The sequence below is a fragment of the Miniopterus schreibersii genome (assembly GCF_964146895.1).
Source record: "Miniopterus schreibersii genome assembly, chromosome: 2".
Lineage (NCBI taxonomy): Eukaryota > Metazoa > Chordata > Mammalia > Chiroptera > Miniopteridae > Miniopterus > Miniopterus schreibersii.
The window spans coordinates 175,029,868-175,047,922 of NC_138102.1; the positions used below are offsets into that span (position 1 = coordinate 175,029,868).

At 42.8% G+C, this 18,055-nt stretch overlaps 1 protein-coding gene across 2 annotated transcripts; it reads right to left on the reverse strand.

Annotated features, from left to right (window-relative positions):
- Nucleotides 1-260: 260 nt before the first annotated feature.
- On the reverse strand, nucleotides 261-15,327 carry NFYB (nuclear transcription factor Y subunit beta). 2 transcript variants are annotated; one of them, XM_081130830.1, is made up of 8 exons: nucleotides 15,161-15,327; nucleotides 12,550-12,636; nucleotides 7,146-7,239; nucleotides 5,617-5,747; nucleotides 3,699-3,896; nucleotides 1,894-1,975; nucleotides 1,098-1,177; nucleotides 261-706 (listed from the first exon to the last, which is right to left on the reverse strand). In XM_081130830.1, the coding sequence occupies exons 2-8, from the start codon at nucleotides 12,553-12,555 to the stop codon at nucleotides 674-676; spliced, it is 624 nt and encodes a 207-aa protein (XP_080986956.1). In that variant the 5' UTR covers nucleotides 12,556-12,636; nucleotides 15,161-15,327; the 3' UTR covers nucleotides 261-673. The 2 variants fall into 2 exon arrangements, with proteins under 2 accessions (XP_080986956.1, XP_080986957.1); XM_081130831.1 differs by lacking the exon at nucleotides 15,161-15,327 and adding an exon at nucleotides 14,371-14,560.
- Between the last annotated feature and the right edge of the window lie 2,728 nt (nucleotides 15,328-18,055).

Here is an 18,055-nt window from a genome sequence, read left to right on the forward strand (position 1 = left end):
ATTACCTTAACAGGCACAATGAACAGTGTAAACACTGTTGATGGGCACCAAGGTTAATGGGGCAGACAATATTTGCTTCTGCATTCACACTCAAGTTTGTAATTACATTTTTAAAAAATGGTGCTGCTTAAGCTATGAATGTTTTACAAAAAATTATTTTTAATAAATATGGCAAATGCTAAAAATCTAGCTAGGTTCTCATGCAAGATATATAACCAAGACAAACTCAAATTTATAATAAAGGCAACTTGCATTCAAAATGAACTCTACCCTTATATTTTATTAAAAGGGCAAACATCATGAATTAACCCAGCTGCTTACTTGAATTACAAAAGTAACATGATTCAATATGAAAATAAGAAACTGTCTACAAATCTCTGACAGTAATAAATTGCAATATACAATGCATACAGGAGTCATACAGAGCAACAAACTCTCGTACAAAACAAAAATATTTTAATACCTTTAAAATCCAAATTTTTCTTTAAAATCATTCATGAAAAAGATCCTCAAGTCAGAATTAACACCTCAATTAGTCAAGCATCAGGAAGCTACATTACAGCTATTTAATATACAGAGAGACATCCTTTCCCAGTCCTGTCTTCCTCATGTCTCTGCTTCAGAATCCTACAGACTTGCTTCTCTCTACTCCTCATTCCATCATTTCTTCAGATCATGAAAACTGAATTTGTTGAACACCAGAAATCTAAGATTAGAAAATTTAAATTGACAAGAAAGAAAAATTAGTTTAAAAATAACATGCATATTATAAACATTTGAAGAATAAAAACACAAAAAAAATAGGTGAAAAATAAGTCTGCTTCTCACCCCAACTCTCCACTCTCTCTACCCAAGGGAGCTACTTTATTAATTTCTTGTGTGTCTTTCTGAAATCTATATAAATATGAATGCGTGTATATATATTTTTAACCATTAAGAGAGTACCAAACAATTATATATTTTGAGAAAATAATACTTAACCTTTTTTATAAAATCAGGTCAATAATAATAATGTGTTGAAATTAAGTACCTGTGATCAAAATCAATGAATGTAATCAATTTTTAAAATAATTTAAAATACAAAGAAGGTACTCTACCTGTTGATATGATGTTGTATAAACCATAACATTTTGCTGTTGACCATCTGCAGTTATTAAGCCAGCTGGTAACTGGTTAGCTAAAAGACAAAAAAAAGTTAAAGTGAGAAAAGAACTGCATCTTCTTTCTTGGCCTGAACCATAAACTTGTGCCATTAATGTCTCATTACAATTCTGTTGCTTATCAATATAATCTTAGGCCAAATCCTACCCTCCAAATCTTCCCTTTTAAAAAGAGCTCCCTAAAAAGCACATTTCTTCTACAGCATTTTTGATTTTCTGAATCTTCACGTCTCTGAAGTGTACTTTAGCTAACTTCTCATGTGTACAAATCTGCAGAAATGAGTTTCTGATTCATGGCAGACCTACACCATGACGGCTGGCTGGAGGCAACACATAACTAAGCAGCATATATTTTACATATGAGAAATAAAAACATACACATATGAAATTTCTATGAGAAATAAAATCACCATATGTCAATATGATACTCAATTTAAAAAAGGTAAACCAGTTCAAATTTATTTAAATCACAAGATTTTTATATTGCAAACAAGTTTTCAGCATTCCTATCCCATGTGAACCTTAAACCAAAAAGTAGGGGCTATGACAACTGGTCAGAAGTATTGGTGAAAGATGATAATGTCTGCAGAATTCAAATGATCCCTTATCCCTCACTGACTTCAAATACACGGGCATGAACTAAGAGCTATTCAGGACTGTGCTGTCTAAACGGTGCCGCTGTTCCTCAAGGGCCGCGACAGACACTGCACAAACGCATCACCACGCTGCTTACTGAAGGCCTCCTCTGTCAGCTCTTCACCTAGTCCATCCGTAGCTGTCACCGCTCCACCAATTCCCTTCTCTCCTTTCATCGCCTGGGGAAGGAGAACCAAAATGTAATCACTGCTATTCAAAGGAAACTGTTCTCTAATCGACAGTGCTTGCTTGTTTCCTAAAATTGGGAGGTTCTATTTTTACAAACACTACACAGAGTATTTATTAACACTTCTGGTTAATTACATATGAAGAGGTCCTTCAAAATGCTAACTTTTTATACAAGCAGTAATCATCACAAGACAATCTTAATAATGACCTTGAAAATCTAAAATATTTATGGGTAAAAATAAAGAAATTATTCTAATTCCACACTACATCAAAAGGAAAATAGAACACTACTTAAAAATGAAATAGTCTGTAAAATACTAAATATTCAGCTTATGAATCTACTACAAATAATCCAAGTTATCAATGATATGTAGAGCTCTCAGCCAACTGGGCAGTACTATAACAGCAAGTTTAGAGTTTAATTTTTTAAATTTATTTTTTAATATATCTTTATTGATTTCATAGAGAAGAAAGGAGAGGAAGAGAGACAGAGAAACATCAATGATGAGAGAGTCATTGACGGGCTGCCTCCAGCATGCCCCCGACTGGGGACGGAGCCCACAACCCGGGCATGTGCCCTGACCAGGAATCGAGCCCCGGTCACCTGGATCCTAGGTCGATGCTCAACCACTGAGCCATGCCCGGCCAGGCAATTTTTTTTTTTTTTTAAACAATAAAGAGCTAAGATAGGAGGGACAAGGATTCATTTGCCTTCCCGGGTCTTGATTTTCCTAAGCTGGATGGAATTTAAAATTTCTAAATCAAAATTACAGTTTGGACCAAAGACCTCCAAGTCCCCATCCACTCTAAGGGGGATGGTGCTAACGATCTGGAAAATGCTGTGAAGAATCTGCATGTTCTCCTCCTACTTTAATCATCCCACACAAACCACTAATGGTACCTAACAGCGAAAGATACGAAGAGAATATTCTGAAAGCAATGTGACTCTTACGCCCAAGCTGCAGTGTGGAAATAAACACACTGATCTTAACTCATTTTCACAAAATTCACAGGCAAAGATAAACCAAGGAGGAAATGTAGAAGAATTCAATCAATAATAAGAAAGGAATATAGTTATAATTCCCCATTTTTCTCATCTAAAAGGCCCAAGCTTTGAGATGCTCCCTGTTAAATTGATAACAATAACAGCTCGCACCGTCATTACTGAGCACTGACCATACGTCCAGCTCAGCGCAGTACATGGACTGTTCTACCGAGTCCGCTCAAGAATGCTGCGAGGCAGGAACTATTACTAGCCTCCGAGTCCGCTCAAGAATGCTGCGAGGCAGGAACTATTACTAGCCTCCGAGTCCACTCAAGAATGCTGCGAGGCAGGAACTATTACTAGCCTCCGAGTCCGCTCAAGAATGCTGCGAGGCAGGAACTATTACTAGCCTCACTTTACAGACCAGGAAACCAGGCCTAAAGTACTGAAATAATCTGCCCAGGGTCACAGAGTTCACATGTGGTGGAGCTGGGATTTGCCCTCCAGAGTCCACATTCTTAATCATTATGTAACTATGCTGTCATTACTAATAAACAGAGGAAAGAGAGGACTTACTATTTAAGTACAGTAACATAATGATTACACATGTCTGAGAAATACTATGTAATTTGCTATAAAATGAATTTTTAAACAAATGGTACATTTTAAAAGTTGGTGAATAGTGTGTCTTATTTTCTTAAAAGCATGATGGAAGACATTTTACTTACCTCTCTGAACTTCTGAAGGTACAATTTTAGGGGTTCTACATAACTGTCAAAGCCTAAGGTAGACATGGCAAAGAGAATATCTTCCCCATTGATTGTCTTCCGTTTCTCCTGATGGCATCTTTCGCTGGCCTCAGATGTTATAAAGCTGATGAACTCACTCACACATTCCTGAACACATTCTTTGGCATCTTTTGCAATCTGAAGAAAAAAATCATTGGTAAATTTGCAGGGACTATAATCATCACCTTCCTAACAACCTGCAAAAGTGAAAGGCCATTCAGAAGAATACAAACTTCAGTTTATTACTGTTAACCTGTAATCTTTGAAATATATGGTAATAACATTAACACAATGTGTGCTATTAAAATCCCAACCCTCAAGAGTGAGAATTAAAAACTCAAACACCAGTGAGAGATGACTTGACAACCATTCACAAAAAACAGATATAATTTAGATATAAAAGCAACCACCGGAAGTCCCTACCACCCCACAATGAAAACTCTTACTGACCCAAGTGTCCCAGAAAATCAATCAGGTTGTGTGTGTGTAGTTAGTGTACTGTGGGCTTCAGACTTAGGTACCAGTTCTCTGCTCTACCATTTCCACAAATGAGGACACCAGCATTTAAAAAACAAACACTGAATTCACACAAGGCTTACAAGGCAGTGAAATAATGACATCTGGTGACATTTTTCCTACGGCAGATACGAAGTGCCAGGTATAGGTTTTGAGTTTACTAAAAAGCCTACCTAAAGAAGCACCTCATAAAAACAATTCTTATTTTAAGGGTCTGGGGTTTGAAAGTAAAACTCTAATGGACTAAATCATGCAATTCCAAAGCCACTTCTAACAGGAATGACACTCAAAATCCCTGCTGAAACATACTGTCTTTCCTCTCCATGCCTATATTACATCCTGGAGAAAAGTAAACAAGAGTCACATAAATGCGTCAAGCAAGAGAATATAATGTGAGCTATATATATAACATTAGACTGTCTAGTAGCCACGTTAAAAGAAACAGGTAAGTTAATTTTGTTTTATTTAACCCAATAAACCTAAAATATTTAAATACAGGATCAATTTAAAAATTGAGATATTTTCATTCTTTTCTTCACACAAATCTTTAAAATCTAGTGTATGTTTTACATTTACAAGCGCATCTCAGTTTGCTCAATAACATTTCAAGTGCTCAATAACCATTTGTGACCAGTGGCTATGGGACTGAACAGAGCAGGCCTAGCCTATTTCAGCAATAATCAGCAGTTGTGCTTTTTTCCTTTAAAACATAAAGAGGACCTCTCAAACTGGAACTTCTAGGCTGAGTGATGTATTTTAGTCATATATTTATAAGCTTTATTACTTTCATCTGTACTTTATAAGCTACAAAATGATGGAAGTTTATTATGCAATATAAAATGTGTGAATTTTACTTAAGACCAAGTGATGAGTATAGTGACCATGTGTTTTTAAAGTTGGTTCTAACAAAACTACTTAGAAAAACCAGTTTGATTTAAATGTATGTTAATATCTACAACTTTGTAAAAAATAGTTGTTTCCAAATAAAAGGATTTTTTTAAAGAAAAACATCCATTATCAGTCCAATATGACCCACTTTTGCTGCAACATTATAGAAGTTACAACATCATATGCCCAAACCTGATAGTTCTGACAATGCTCCTATTTTTTCAAAGATTCTTGTATTTTATCTGCTTCTAATAGGTGGGGGAGGGGTGCATTCTAGGAACATTACAGAATTGAAAATGGAACATTCTTCAGCAACTAAGTATTAAAATTGAAAGAAATATTTGATTTGCTGAAGGACTGAAATCAATGGCTAACTGTAGTCATGAACTATGTGTTCACGTAGTTTTACATCCCCCCGGCCCCTAGGAAACCTAGTTAGGCTTCTCCGTGTTACCTTTCCCGTCTGTGGGATGGCATTTTTCATGATCCTCGCCACATTTGCAATTGGAAGGTATATATCTTGTTCTCTGAAACTTTCTTTTGAACCATTTGTGTCTTCGTGATCATTCATGCTGTCCTCAGTATCTAACGAAATAAAAATAATTTAGTTTAAGGCTTCTCATAATTTCTACTTCAAGGTAGAGAAGAAAGACTGTCTATAGCGATCTAGGATGAGAACCACTCTGGCTCATTTCCTCCCCTTTTAGGGATCAGGATAGTGTTCTTTTCAGCACCTTCCTAGGGCCGGAACTCAGCCTACTTGTCGATTTCAAACCCACTGTCTAGAACACTTTGGTCCTCGACTCTGCCTACTCAGATCCTACCTGCCCATTCGCCAAACACCTCAGTACCGGCCCACAGCACTTCAGAAGTGAGCTGTCCTTTCACAAAATACCACAAGTGCCTCTGCATCTTTTCTGACACATTATACAATTCTTTTCATTTCTGATTCCCTCTATTAGATTTTTTCCACTAGAGACCAGGGATGGGCTTTGTGTCCTTCCTAGCACTTGGTAGCACCTTTCACAGAGCAACTGCTCATAAATATGTCCCATGACTGAGCTATAAAACTTATAGACCTTGACCTATGATGACTCCCTGAATATTGCTAGGTTAAGAGCTTGCATGTTTATCCAAAGCCAACTTTATATAGAAAGGAAAAACTGGATTTGAATATTACTGACCCAATTGTATTATTACTAATGTAGAATAGTTTTTGAACAAAGCTATAGCAGTGATCCAATGTTCTTACAAAAAGTGAATTTTCAAATTATGTAGATTTGGATATAATGGAAGCTTTCACAATACCAATAATATCCTTTATGATTAAGTGCATTATCTTGTAAGGAAACTTCCCCATTCCATGAATTAAATAGGGAAGGCACTCAAGCTGATTCAATATATATTTGTATGTGTTTAAAATGATGCTATCAAAATTAACTTGTTTGAGTATGTTTTAGGATGAAGTAACTAATTGCCCTCCTCTAATTGCTTCCTACAAAAATGTATCTTAACATTTTTAATCTTACAAATTAGAATGCCACAAAGCTAAATTATTTCTGACAGGCCAACATAATACTGCATAGCTCAAACTTAATATTGAATAAAAAATAAAAATAAATCTGTTCATAAGTACTAGAAATAATAGCTAGCAACTCACCTGCTAAAGAACTATCCCATTTACTGTATCAACTGAGTAAGAATTTTCCGTATTTAATTCTCAAATAGGAAATCAGCAACACATTTTTAAAGAAACTTTAAAAAGGCATACTTTTATAGAATTCTTTTCTAGGTCTCATCACTGTTTGAAGACTATTGCTAATTAAAGTAGCACGGTACACATTTTAGACTTTCACTGATCGGTGATGCAAGATTGCTAATTTTCCTGTAAAGACAAAAGTAACCTAGAACATTAGATTAATAAAGTTTTCACTTCCTATTTTGTTTCTACTTGCGACTTTGTTCTAACTGTGGCTGTCTTACCATCATGTGGCTGTATAACATAGTGACTTCCTCCAATGTAGTCTGCAGAAATTCCTAGCTGAGAAGCGTCTGTTGTAGAACTGTCACCATCCATCTACGAGAAAAAAGCTTTTCAATATTCTTCAATAAAACTTGTCTAAAATAACATAACAGATTCAGTGCTCATGAAATGTCCCAGGATGGGTCCATTACATTTTTCATAGCTTAAGCTTACTAAAAGAAAACATTTATATTTCTTGATTTGGAAACCTTTTGATAATTTGCCAACTATCCGAGTCCCCTACCATCCTCTATAAGTAATAAACATAAGACCAACAAGGAAACAAAATAAGAAAATGAATCTAAATCACCCACCTCTTTCTTTTCAACTGCACAATCCTCAAACACAGTACAGGCAACGCTGATTTACAACCTAACTTATCCCTGGACCAACAAGCAAAACCAAAATTAGTAGTCTCCTGAAAGTCACCTATATGAGTCACTTTCAGCTCTCCTGCTAAAGCCTAATATTCCCCGGAAACCCTTCTGTTCCTGCTGCAAACTTTCTTTGTGGTCTCACAGACATTCCACAATAGACAATGTCTTGGTTCAAACTGTTGTTTGGGACAAGAAGTGTACGGATTCCTTGCACAACCTGTACCCATGTAACCAAAGGTACACCCACATTTTGAATGAGCCCATCAACCTCTAATTCTAGCCAAAGGTTAGTTTTCTCTTTCCCCTACCCTCAAACTTTTTATTCTTTTTTTAAAAAGAGAAAGGAACGAAGGAAGGGAAGGAGGGAGGAAGAAAAGAAAGGGGGTAGGGAGAGAGGAAGGAAGAGAGGGAAGGAGGAGTCCCAAGGAGACTGGAGACCTGCATATAAGGATAGGAAAGGTATAACCACAGAAAAATGACTATTTGAAGATGCCTGCTTAATTAATTTTGCTCAGAGCTAAAAGAATTCTAAGAGGGAAAATCTGAGGGGGAAAAACAAAACAAAACAGAACCATTAGATTTAAACTGGCTACATTCCATTTCACCAACACGGCAAATCCTGGAAATCTTTCTGCTTTGCAGATAATACTGGGGGGGGGGGGAAAGAGAAACAAAACAAGGGAATGGCTAGTTGTGGGTAGAAAATTTTTAATGCATTATCTGAATAAACTGTAGCAAAATTTAAGTGTAATTTATACTACTTCCAGGACAAATCAAGAGACACTTGATCCTGGCCGCTGTGGCTCAGTGGTTGAGCGGCGACCCAGGAACCAGGAGGACACAGTTTGATTGACAGACAGGGCACATGCCCGGGTTTCAGGCTCGATCCCAAGTAGGGGACATGCAGGAGGAAGCCAATCAGTGACTCTCTCATCACTGATGTTTCTCTCTCTCTCTCCCCCTCTCCCTTCCTCTCTCTGAAATCAATAAAAGCATATTTAAAAAAAAGACAGACATTTGATCCTAAATGTTCATTAAGGCCCAGGACCCAGCCCAAACTTAATGTTATTAATTGCAGTATCTGAATCCTTGTGGAACATGTCTTCTTTTCCACCTCTGTTGGATTTTTATCGAATACTAAAATAACAGGCTAGTTTCCAAGTCTTCATTCAATAACATGGCTTTTCTTTGATGATACATCTGTTGACTGTGGTATCTAATTTAATTGTAGATAGATACATTTCTAATAGTTGTTTTAAGGGGGTAGAGAACAGAATTCACCAACCTTTAATAATCTGTGAAAGTACAGGGTACCTATTTACTGATACTCTTTTTTAAAAATTTTATTGATTGACTGATTTTAGAGAGAGGAGGGGAAGGAAAGAGAGAGAAACAGATTTGTTGTTCCACTTATTTATGCATTCATTGGTTGATTCCTGTACGTGCTCTGACAGGGGATCAAACCCACAACTTTGGTGTATCAGGACGATGCTCTAACCAAATGAGCTACCCAGCCAGGGCCTCTAAGAAGTGATAAACAGTCAGTGGGCTCTGACTCTGACTTACCTACTAATCCCTAAAAACAAGCACCCCTACTGGTTGAATGTATTTCTATATAAAATAGAAATAACAATATCACCTTCCCCATCTTAAACAGCTAATATAAATGAATGTGAAACATTACCCAAATATAAAATGCTATATTCATCCTAATATGCAAATAAGATACTAGGAGGTTAGTCTTTAATAGATAAATATGATGGATTTTATAAGCCATAAAAGAGAGTTCAATTAAAATAGCTGTGAATTGACTAATTTTTACAATGCCCTTGGGAAGATCAAGGTGCAGGAGACAGGACCAGTGGTTATTTTAGAACATACAAATGAAAACAAATCTTTTTTAATGGGAGAGGGGGAAAAAAAACACCCAGTAACTAATTCTTTCCAAAATGAATGTCCACAGGATACCATGAGTCTTTTTAAATTAGCTTATCTGCAGGACACTGTTCAAATAACCAGGATCTGGGAGATTAATTTATAAATATAACATAAAAAGGATTAAAAGCAGAAAGTTTAAATCACATTATCTTGTTATATGCTGGAGTTAGCAGCAAGACCATCATTTGGATTAACAGAATTAGTCTGTAAACCTCAATCTTCTAAAAAATACTTCTGAAAGTATTTCAGAGTTGTCAGAATTACACAAACAGAAACCTGCTAAGGACAGCATTTGGCACGTAGAGTGCTCAGGAGACATCAGAGACCACCCTCCCTCCTTTGAAGATGAGCCACACCATCATCTGCTTAGCTGTCCGTGTCTTTGGTTCCGCATGTTTCAGCTTTTCTGTCCTTTGACCATACCTTCTGTCTTCCTCTCCTCTATCTTTCTACCATAAAAATATGTGCTCCATACTTTAAACCCAGTGTTCCCCCATCCTCCTGAAATCTTTTGTGTTTACTCCACTCTGCAAGCCAAAAATTAGTGTTCCTTTCTCTGAATCTCCAAGGCACTTAGTATCTTCCATTCAACAAATTAGCCTCATCTTTGATGCTTACAATATGCTATCCATATATAGGGAATGAGGGGGGGAAACTTGCTACATACATCCCAAGGTTTTTTCTAAAACATCCTATAAAATTTACAAAACAGATGACGGGTTGCATGTAAGCCAGTCAATAAATATTTACCAAGTGGACACAGTCCTTATCAGGTCTGTGCTATGTGCTAGTGGCGAAGCAGTCAACGACACAGACAAGCCTCTGTCCCCATCTTGCAGAGGAGACGAATGTTACATAAACTGGGGGCATGGGGAAGGGGTGGTGAGCACGGCCCATCAGTACTCCCAAGGAACAGGTGCTGGAACCGGGTCACCTGGTTTGAATTTCCTACTACTTACTGGTCACGTGACCTTGAGCAAGGATGACAAGAACAGAACTTGCCATGTAAAGAGTGCACTGTACAGCAGGAGTGCTCACTGAATGCTACAGCGAGCTATTCAATAATTACAGAAGACTAGCTGTTAGTGCTAAAAAAAACACACAGATGTTTTGTTATATGCTTTGGGAGTTTATTCCGAAAATGACCTCACTAGTCTGAGGAGTCAAGGAAGGCTGTCTTAGGAAATAAATATTTAAACTGAGACAGAAAGATGAATAGCAATCAGTTAGGCAAGGAAAGATGGGCAAAGAATGTTCCAGACAAAGGAAACGGAAATACAGTCCTGGTGGATTAGAATGAGCTAAGTAGGGGCTAGATCAAGGAGTGCCTCTCGATAAGAGCAGATCCAGAAGGAGTTCTAGCAAAGAGGGCAAATAAGGTTCCTTTTTTAAAAGATGACTCTGGCTACAGTCCAGTATAACAATGAACTGAAGGGGGAACAAAGTGGGGGCAGACGAGCAAGGACCATAATGCCTTGGTCAGGGCAGGAATTCAGGCAAGGTGATGGTCACTCCCAGTACCTGGAGATCGAGACAGTGAGAGACTGAAGAGATTTCAGTAGTAGGTAAAATCAGTAGACTTGGTAACTGACTGAGCCAGAGCTGGAGGAAGAACCAAGGATAATGCTGGGATGCTTGCAGCCGGGTAGAGGACGGCCACCGCTGCAGAGAATGGAAAGGAAGAGCGCGAGTGTTGGGCAATGCAGAGAGCCTGGCTCAAGGTGGTGACCATGAATGTATAGTGGTACCAGTGTGTCCACTGGTGACACTTACAGGATGGGTATAAGAACAGAGAAGCTAAAGTACTGCAGTGCATGCAGACAACAAAGAGGGAAGAGCATGTAGGGAAATGACACGAGAATGGGTAAAATGATGAATCATTAGGTTCAAGGGAACTGGCAAATATGGATGAAGAGTAGTTAAATCCCATTAAATTACTTTAGTGACTATTCTAATTATTTAGTTGAAAAGAGTGTTCTCTAAAATATGTGAAGTTAATGGTCAGCGGGCTAAGAAATGCACCTGGTTCCGGGTGCATCTCGCCAGGAGGCAGTGATGGACCACTGGCCCTTAGCATAGACCACCTGGGTTGGAAGCTGGGCTCCCGCTTACTAGCTCTATGTCTCTGCGTACCATCTCTTTGTGCTTCAGCTTCCCCATTTTCAAAATGGGGTTGCTATGAGAAGTGAAATTATCGTGCTTTTTAGCATTTAGCAAAGAGCATAAGTAACAAGAACTAGACAAATGAAACCTTACATGATTACTGTCCCTTCGAATACAGTTCTCACCATTCTGTCCAGGCATAAAGAGTGGACCCTCCACTTACCCTAACTAGGTTTGTTTTCTGCTCTGCCTTAAGGGCTGATAAAAACCTTAGTGCTAGAACATGCCTTCCTCAGGGATCACCAGATGCAGTTCTTTTAGTTGAGCAGTGAGGTAATCCCTGCTCAAGGAAGTTGTGACATGTCTGATGTCACAGATACAGTAGCAGATCCAGAACTAAGTGTCCAGACAGGCCAAGTGGTATCTCTTCACTAGGTTATCCTGTGAAACCCCCACTTGGACCATGCAGATCTACTCTCCCTCCCTAAACATAAGTTACTCATCTTTAGGCTTTTTACTTGGTGACACCCTCCCACCTACCCGAACCCCATTCATCCTGGGAGGCCTACAGGCTCCCGCAAAGACATTCCCAACTACCCGGGCCTACCACACTTGCACTATCCTTAGAACCCATATTTTCCATTCTGCACATAACTGTCCTCCAAGTATTCAATTTGACTAAAGTCCTATCAGACAGACAGCCTCTTCAGAGCTGGGACAAGTTTTTTATCCTGTAGCTTTGACAGCACTTAGGGGTGCATGGGAAACACTATGTGACAAGTCACTAAAAAGAAGGACCCATTGGGAATGAGGACAGGTACTGTTGGTCTATACTTGAAAGGCATTCATCCTATCAGGAATCTCCAATATAAAATCAGTGATAATCTTGTTTCCCGATAATTAATGTAAAAATCTAATTAACATCCAATATGGTAAACATACTTACGGTCATGAAATACTGCCAGAACCGTGTTGTCAGTGGCGTTCAAGAACACTTGTCTAAACTGGTACCTAATCTTTGCCCAATTTCAACCTAGAAGATAAACACGTATTAGAAAAAATGTATAGCCTACAGGCTTTCTTTGTAAAATTTTAAAAGGCACATATAATTTTATCTACAATTCTTATTCAATGGAGTGCATGGTGTAAAACAGTGCAAAAAGCAGGCCCCCAATAAATGTTTGTTAAATTGGAAGTTTTGGAGAACTCAAATTTTAAAAAGTTGGTTCTATTGCTGGCAGTGGGGGGAGGACTGCTTTCCCAACATAACCCCGAATCCAGTCATGCTCACCACAGTCATCACAACACACCAAATTATATAACGTGCAAGAGACCAAAAATTACACATCGAAACTACTTAAAATATTAACACCCGAGACACAATATCAACTTAATTTGGGGAGATGGTTTTCTTAATGTTTTAGAATGAGATTCAGGGGTCCAAAAGCTCAAAAGGGTAGAAAAATTTATCTCAGAAGACAATGCTTTTAAATTAAATATCTCAGATCATACTGGAAAGAAGATACATAGAACAACAACGCAATCAATTAAGATCTCTACTTATAATTTTAAAGCACTACCATTCAGGACTAAAATTGCATCTGAATAGCTCCTCATTCTCACTGCAAATAGCTAATAAATCGGCATCAATTACTAATGTTACAATCTCCATTTCTCATTTGTTCTTTTCCTTCTTTCAAGTGAAACCATTAAAAGAGGGGTGTCAAAACAAAAAACATCCTTTCAGTGTTAATTTAAGGGAAGACAAAATAATCATATGCATCCCAGCATGAAATCTAGTAAACAGCAGAAAAAACTGTAGCCACTGAATTGAATTTTTAAAAAACCATCACAAGAGTAGAGGCAGCAAAGACAGGCTGGCATTGTCTGCTATAATGGTAAAAGCAATTTTTAATTTGTTTTCAAATACTGTCCTCTTTCTAACCCCAAAAGTGCCCAGAAAATTCCTTCCTGTAGCTAAAAGTGTTATTTAAAGGCTGTCTTTGGGGGGGGGGGGGAATCCTCACAACGCATAAAATACAAGAGCCATATATATTTGTGTATTTTGCTTGGGGGTGGGGATGGGTCTACACCTCACCACACTCACTCACTCACCCAAATAATTATTTAAATTCAGTGTGTTAAAGTAAAACCCTATTACCTCATATGGTATATATTTTCTTAAAGGCAGGTTATGATATATGTGCAAGCTCAAGGGAATGCATACATCCGTTTAATGTTTGAAGAAATGCAAATTGTATCCAAGAAAAGCTACAGACCCTTCCTCCACCCTCCCTTCTCCAGCACCAGCAACCAGCGTTTTGCATCAATAACACTCCTTAAATTAAGCTACAAGAGCAGCGCGGAAAAGAACCGAACTGCCTTTTAAGGAATTCTGGTTAAACTTTCAATGCTTTACAAATAAAACCCCTATTTATTAATGCCGCTTAATGGGCCGGGTGCCTCACCACTTTCCGTGGCTGAGTAGTTTGCATCCCGAGTGCCCCGAACACCCCAGCGGGCGTGGCGTGACCCGGGGAACTGTGCAGTCCCAGAGGGTTGGCGGGGCTGTTTGGTTCTTTTTTCAAGGCCGGACACTACCTAAGCTTCTTTCAATTACCTTGCCATGGCACTTTGGGGGCGATTAGGACTTCGGGGCGCTCTGTAATTCTTTGTTCTCGGAGACTACCGCTCCTAAGGCCCAGCACAAGCCCCCGACCCCCGGCCCAGGCTGAACCCCGGTCCCACCCGAGAGGCTCCTTCCCACCTTCGGGGCGCGTCCAGGGGCCGCGAGCCGCCAGGTGGCCGCATTCTTTACGCGCGAACCAGGCTGCGGGGAGGCCACATCCACTCCTTCCTCCCGGGCCTCGCTTCCTCCCGCGAGGGTGCGGGGCGGCCCGCGGCCCCCGGCCCGGCGACGTCGGGGCCGCCAGCGCGGGCGGGCGCTCCTGGCGCGCATCCCCCGGGCGCGCCCGGCCCAGGCCCCGGGCCCGCGCCCAACGCCCGCCGCCCGCCGCCCGCCGCGGGGCCCGGGGCCGGGGGCCGGGGCAGACAAAGCGGCCCGCCCCGCGCCCTCGCGGGCGGAAGAGGGGCGCTCCCCGGGGACCCCCGCGCGGCTGCCAGGCCGAGGGGGCAGGGTCGGGGCCGGGGTCCGAACCGCGTCCCCCGCCCCCCCGCGGTCGGCTCCCCGCACAAAATGGAGCCGGCGGGGCGCCGCCGACAGGGGGGCCGCGGGCCCGGCGCCCCTTCCTCGGCCTCCGGCCCGGAGCTCGGCGGCGGCGAGCGGGAGGCGCCTGGCCCGCGGCCCGCGCTCCCCGGCCCGGCGCACAAAGAGCCGCGCCGCCGCCCGGGCCCGCTCGCCGCCCGGCCCGCAGCGGGAGCGGCCTCGCAGGCGCCGCGCCGGCCCCGGCCCAGGGGCGGGCGGGCGGGAGGGAGGCAGGTGCCCCCGGCCGCGGCGGCGTTGGCGGCGGGGACGGCGCCGGGAGGAGACGGACATTTCATTCGAGCTAAAGTGGAGTCGGTTTAGGAGCGATCATTGGCCGAAGCGAGACACAAACCTCCAATGCAGCCCTGGTTGGCTCCCGTCTCCAATCGGCTGTTTGGTTGGACAGAAAATGGCTGCGAAGGAACCAGTCCCAGCGCGGAGCTCCGCTTCCAGCACTCGGCCTCCCCTCCCTCCGCCGCGGGCCGCTTCCCTCCGCCCGGCACCCTCCCTCCGCGCCTCCCGCGCGCCCGCCCTCCGTGGCCCCGCCCCGGCCCCGCCGCGTGCGCCCGGCCGCCGCCCCGCGCGGGCTCGCAGAGGGCGGGCCGCGGGCGGCGGGGTGCGGGGTGCGGGGCCGGGGGCCGGCGGTCTGTGTGCGGGCCCGGGGCTTCCGGGGGCAGGACCCGGGCGCTGGCGTGGCCCCTGCGGGCCTTCTCCCCGCGGCGCCCCCGGGGCCTCCCCTCCTTCTCTCCCCGCCCCCTCCTCTCCCACGTGGAGGTGCCTCACCGGCCCGGGCGCAGCCAGCCCGCGCCCCGATTTTTAAGAAGGGGACACCAAGGGCAGAAGCCGCGGGCCAGGGCGACACCCGAGCCCCGGGCGGACTTGAACGGCGGTCACCTCCTGGGCCGCCCGCGGGACCTCGCGTTTTCCTGGCGCCCCCGTTAACTTTGCCAGAGGCGCGGCGGCGCCCTCTGACTTGGGCACCGAGCTCCGGGGTCTGCTTTTCGGGTTTCATGTAAAGATACAGCCCAGCCAGCCTTCACCCCACCTTCCAAGGTTGCATCGCCCCCGCTCCGCCAGAGGAGCTGCACCCTGGCACGTGGCTTTTCCCAGCCAGATGCCATGGAGGCTGCCAGGAGCCGGGCCAGGCCTCTGCCCCGCGCAGCCGGGCCCGGTCGGGCTTCCCGGGGCCGCGGGAGTCACCGGCGGGCGCCGAGCCACGAGCCGCGAGCCGCTCGCTGCAGGAGGCGGCAGCGTCTCTGCAAAGGGCCGGGAATCGCCCTCCCTCTCTTCCCTTCCACTCACCCAGGTGGCACTGTGCCACATGAAACTTTCCAGCTTTAATCATTTAGAAATACATAGGCATGTTTTATTTATAGAGTTCCTACTGTTTCTCCGCATATTTTAACATTTCCGGAGCAAATAAAGAAGTAAAGACAAATGAAAGTGTCCAAATTATTCCAAGAGCGGCACGCACGGAGCATCGCCACTGTGGAGTCAGACGAGCTGATTTGAAATCGAGCTCCTCGTAGGGCTGGTGACCAGGCCGAGCTGCGTTGCCTCTGCGTGAGAGTCTCCTCACCTCCACAGTGGGGGCAATACTAGCTACTTCTTAGGCTTGCTTGGAATTAACATAAAGGAAATACACATAGGAAGCCCTAAAATTTTTTTGGCTCATTACCTCAAGGTCTTTATATGATATGAATTTTAATCTCCATCAAACATTTAAAAACTGTTTTTGCTTAAAAACACACAAAAACAAGACAAAAAACAGGCAAGAAAAAATACGAGTAAAATTGGCCTGTGTTTCATTCCTCCTTTTCTCTATGATTACCCATAAAGTGGAGTTTTAGGAGTGAAATGATGTGCTCAAAGGCAGGAACTATAAAAAAGTAGTAGAATCAGGAGAAGCATGACTAATCCACATACTGGATGATGAACCGAAAGATGCAAACTGTTTGCTCTGAGCTAATGTAATATTTCAGTACCGTTGATCTAATCTACACGCTCAATTCGGATTCAACAAAAAGGTTAGTCAGCTCCTGCTGTTTACAGGCACTGTGCTAGGAGCCCAGGGTCACAAAGGTGAATAAAGCACTGTCGTTCCGCTGGGAGCTGTTCATCCGAGGAGACCGGGAACCTAGACGACACCAGCTCTGCAGCTGAACCCCAGGTCCTCCTGCCTTGACCTGTCCTTTTATACCTGCATTCAGGAAGGCCCCAATAAATGTTAACCATGTTTCGTAAACACATGGTGAACGAGAGCGACCTGGGTCACAATTTAGTCTTGGGAAAGACATAACTAATCTAGGCCTTGCATTCAAGTCAGAGGACAGAGGGCAGGTGACTGTATGGTGTATGGACACCACAGCTGCCCCTTAGTTTATATCATTACTTATGAGTCAAAAATCAACAAATGCAAAACAGTCTCTGGCACAAGGAAGGCTTCTCAGTTGGATTTTACTTTATTACTTTAATGAGGCTTCAGAATTCTTACGATGACAGTGTCTATTATAGCACTGTCTCCATTGGACTCTTGTCCCTCTCTTCTCAATCCATTCTATGCACTGAAGGCCTGGAAGGATCTAGCTTCTGCTTCCCTTCTCTCCTCCCCCTAACCTTACCACCTTCTACACACACACACACACACACACACGCCTCTTACCTTAAGGTCTTAACAGGCTCCTTTTCATCTTTGAGGTCTCACCTCTTCAAAGAGGCTTCCTCTCACTCCTCCTTGTAAGGAAGCCTCACCCAGTTACTCTGTGATGTCATCCACTCATTTCATCCTATGTGAAGGCGAATGTTATGTTCACCCCAATAGCTTAGCTTAATTGGATTTTCTTGATTTTTTTTTTTTTATTGACATAAATGCATCCCAAGTGGGAACACTTCATATTAGCCCCACTACTTCCACCATGGTTCAAGCCACATCTCCTCTCACCTCCTAACTGACCTCCCTGCTTCTGCCCTGGCCTACCCAGCAGCCAGAGTGATCCTTCCAAGTTGAACAAAGGAAAAAACTAATTGTTTTTTGGCCATAGTACAAGTAACCACCTGATTCTATTTTCATCAAGGACAAACTCCCAACCAGTGACAGACCTTTGCTTCGGAAAGTTATCCAATCAGCAATTGCCGCACTCTAATAATCCTGCGGCTTCCTTAGCTAGAGGCCAACTCATCTCTAAACAGTCCAGCTTCTAAAAGTGCTAATCTCTGAACCCCATGCTTCCCAAAACACTATGTAAGA

Bases quoted from the DNA above. Each gene is read 5' to 3' on its own strand.
- NFYB (XM_081130830.1), bottom strand. The intron at 5,748-7,145 runs GTAAGACAGCCA...TTATTTCGTTAG, and splicing joins TGTTATACAGCCACATGATG to ATACTGAGGACAGCATGAAT. The intron at 1,976-3,698 runs GTAAGTAAAATG...CTCCTTCCCCAG, and splicing joins ACCTTCAGAAGTTCAGAGAG to GCGATGAAAGGAGAGAAGGG.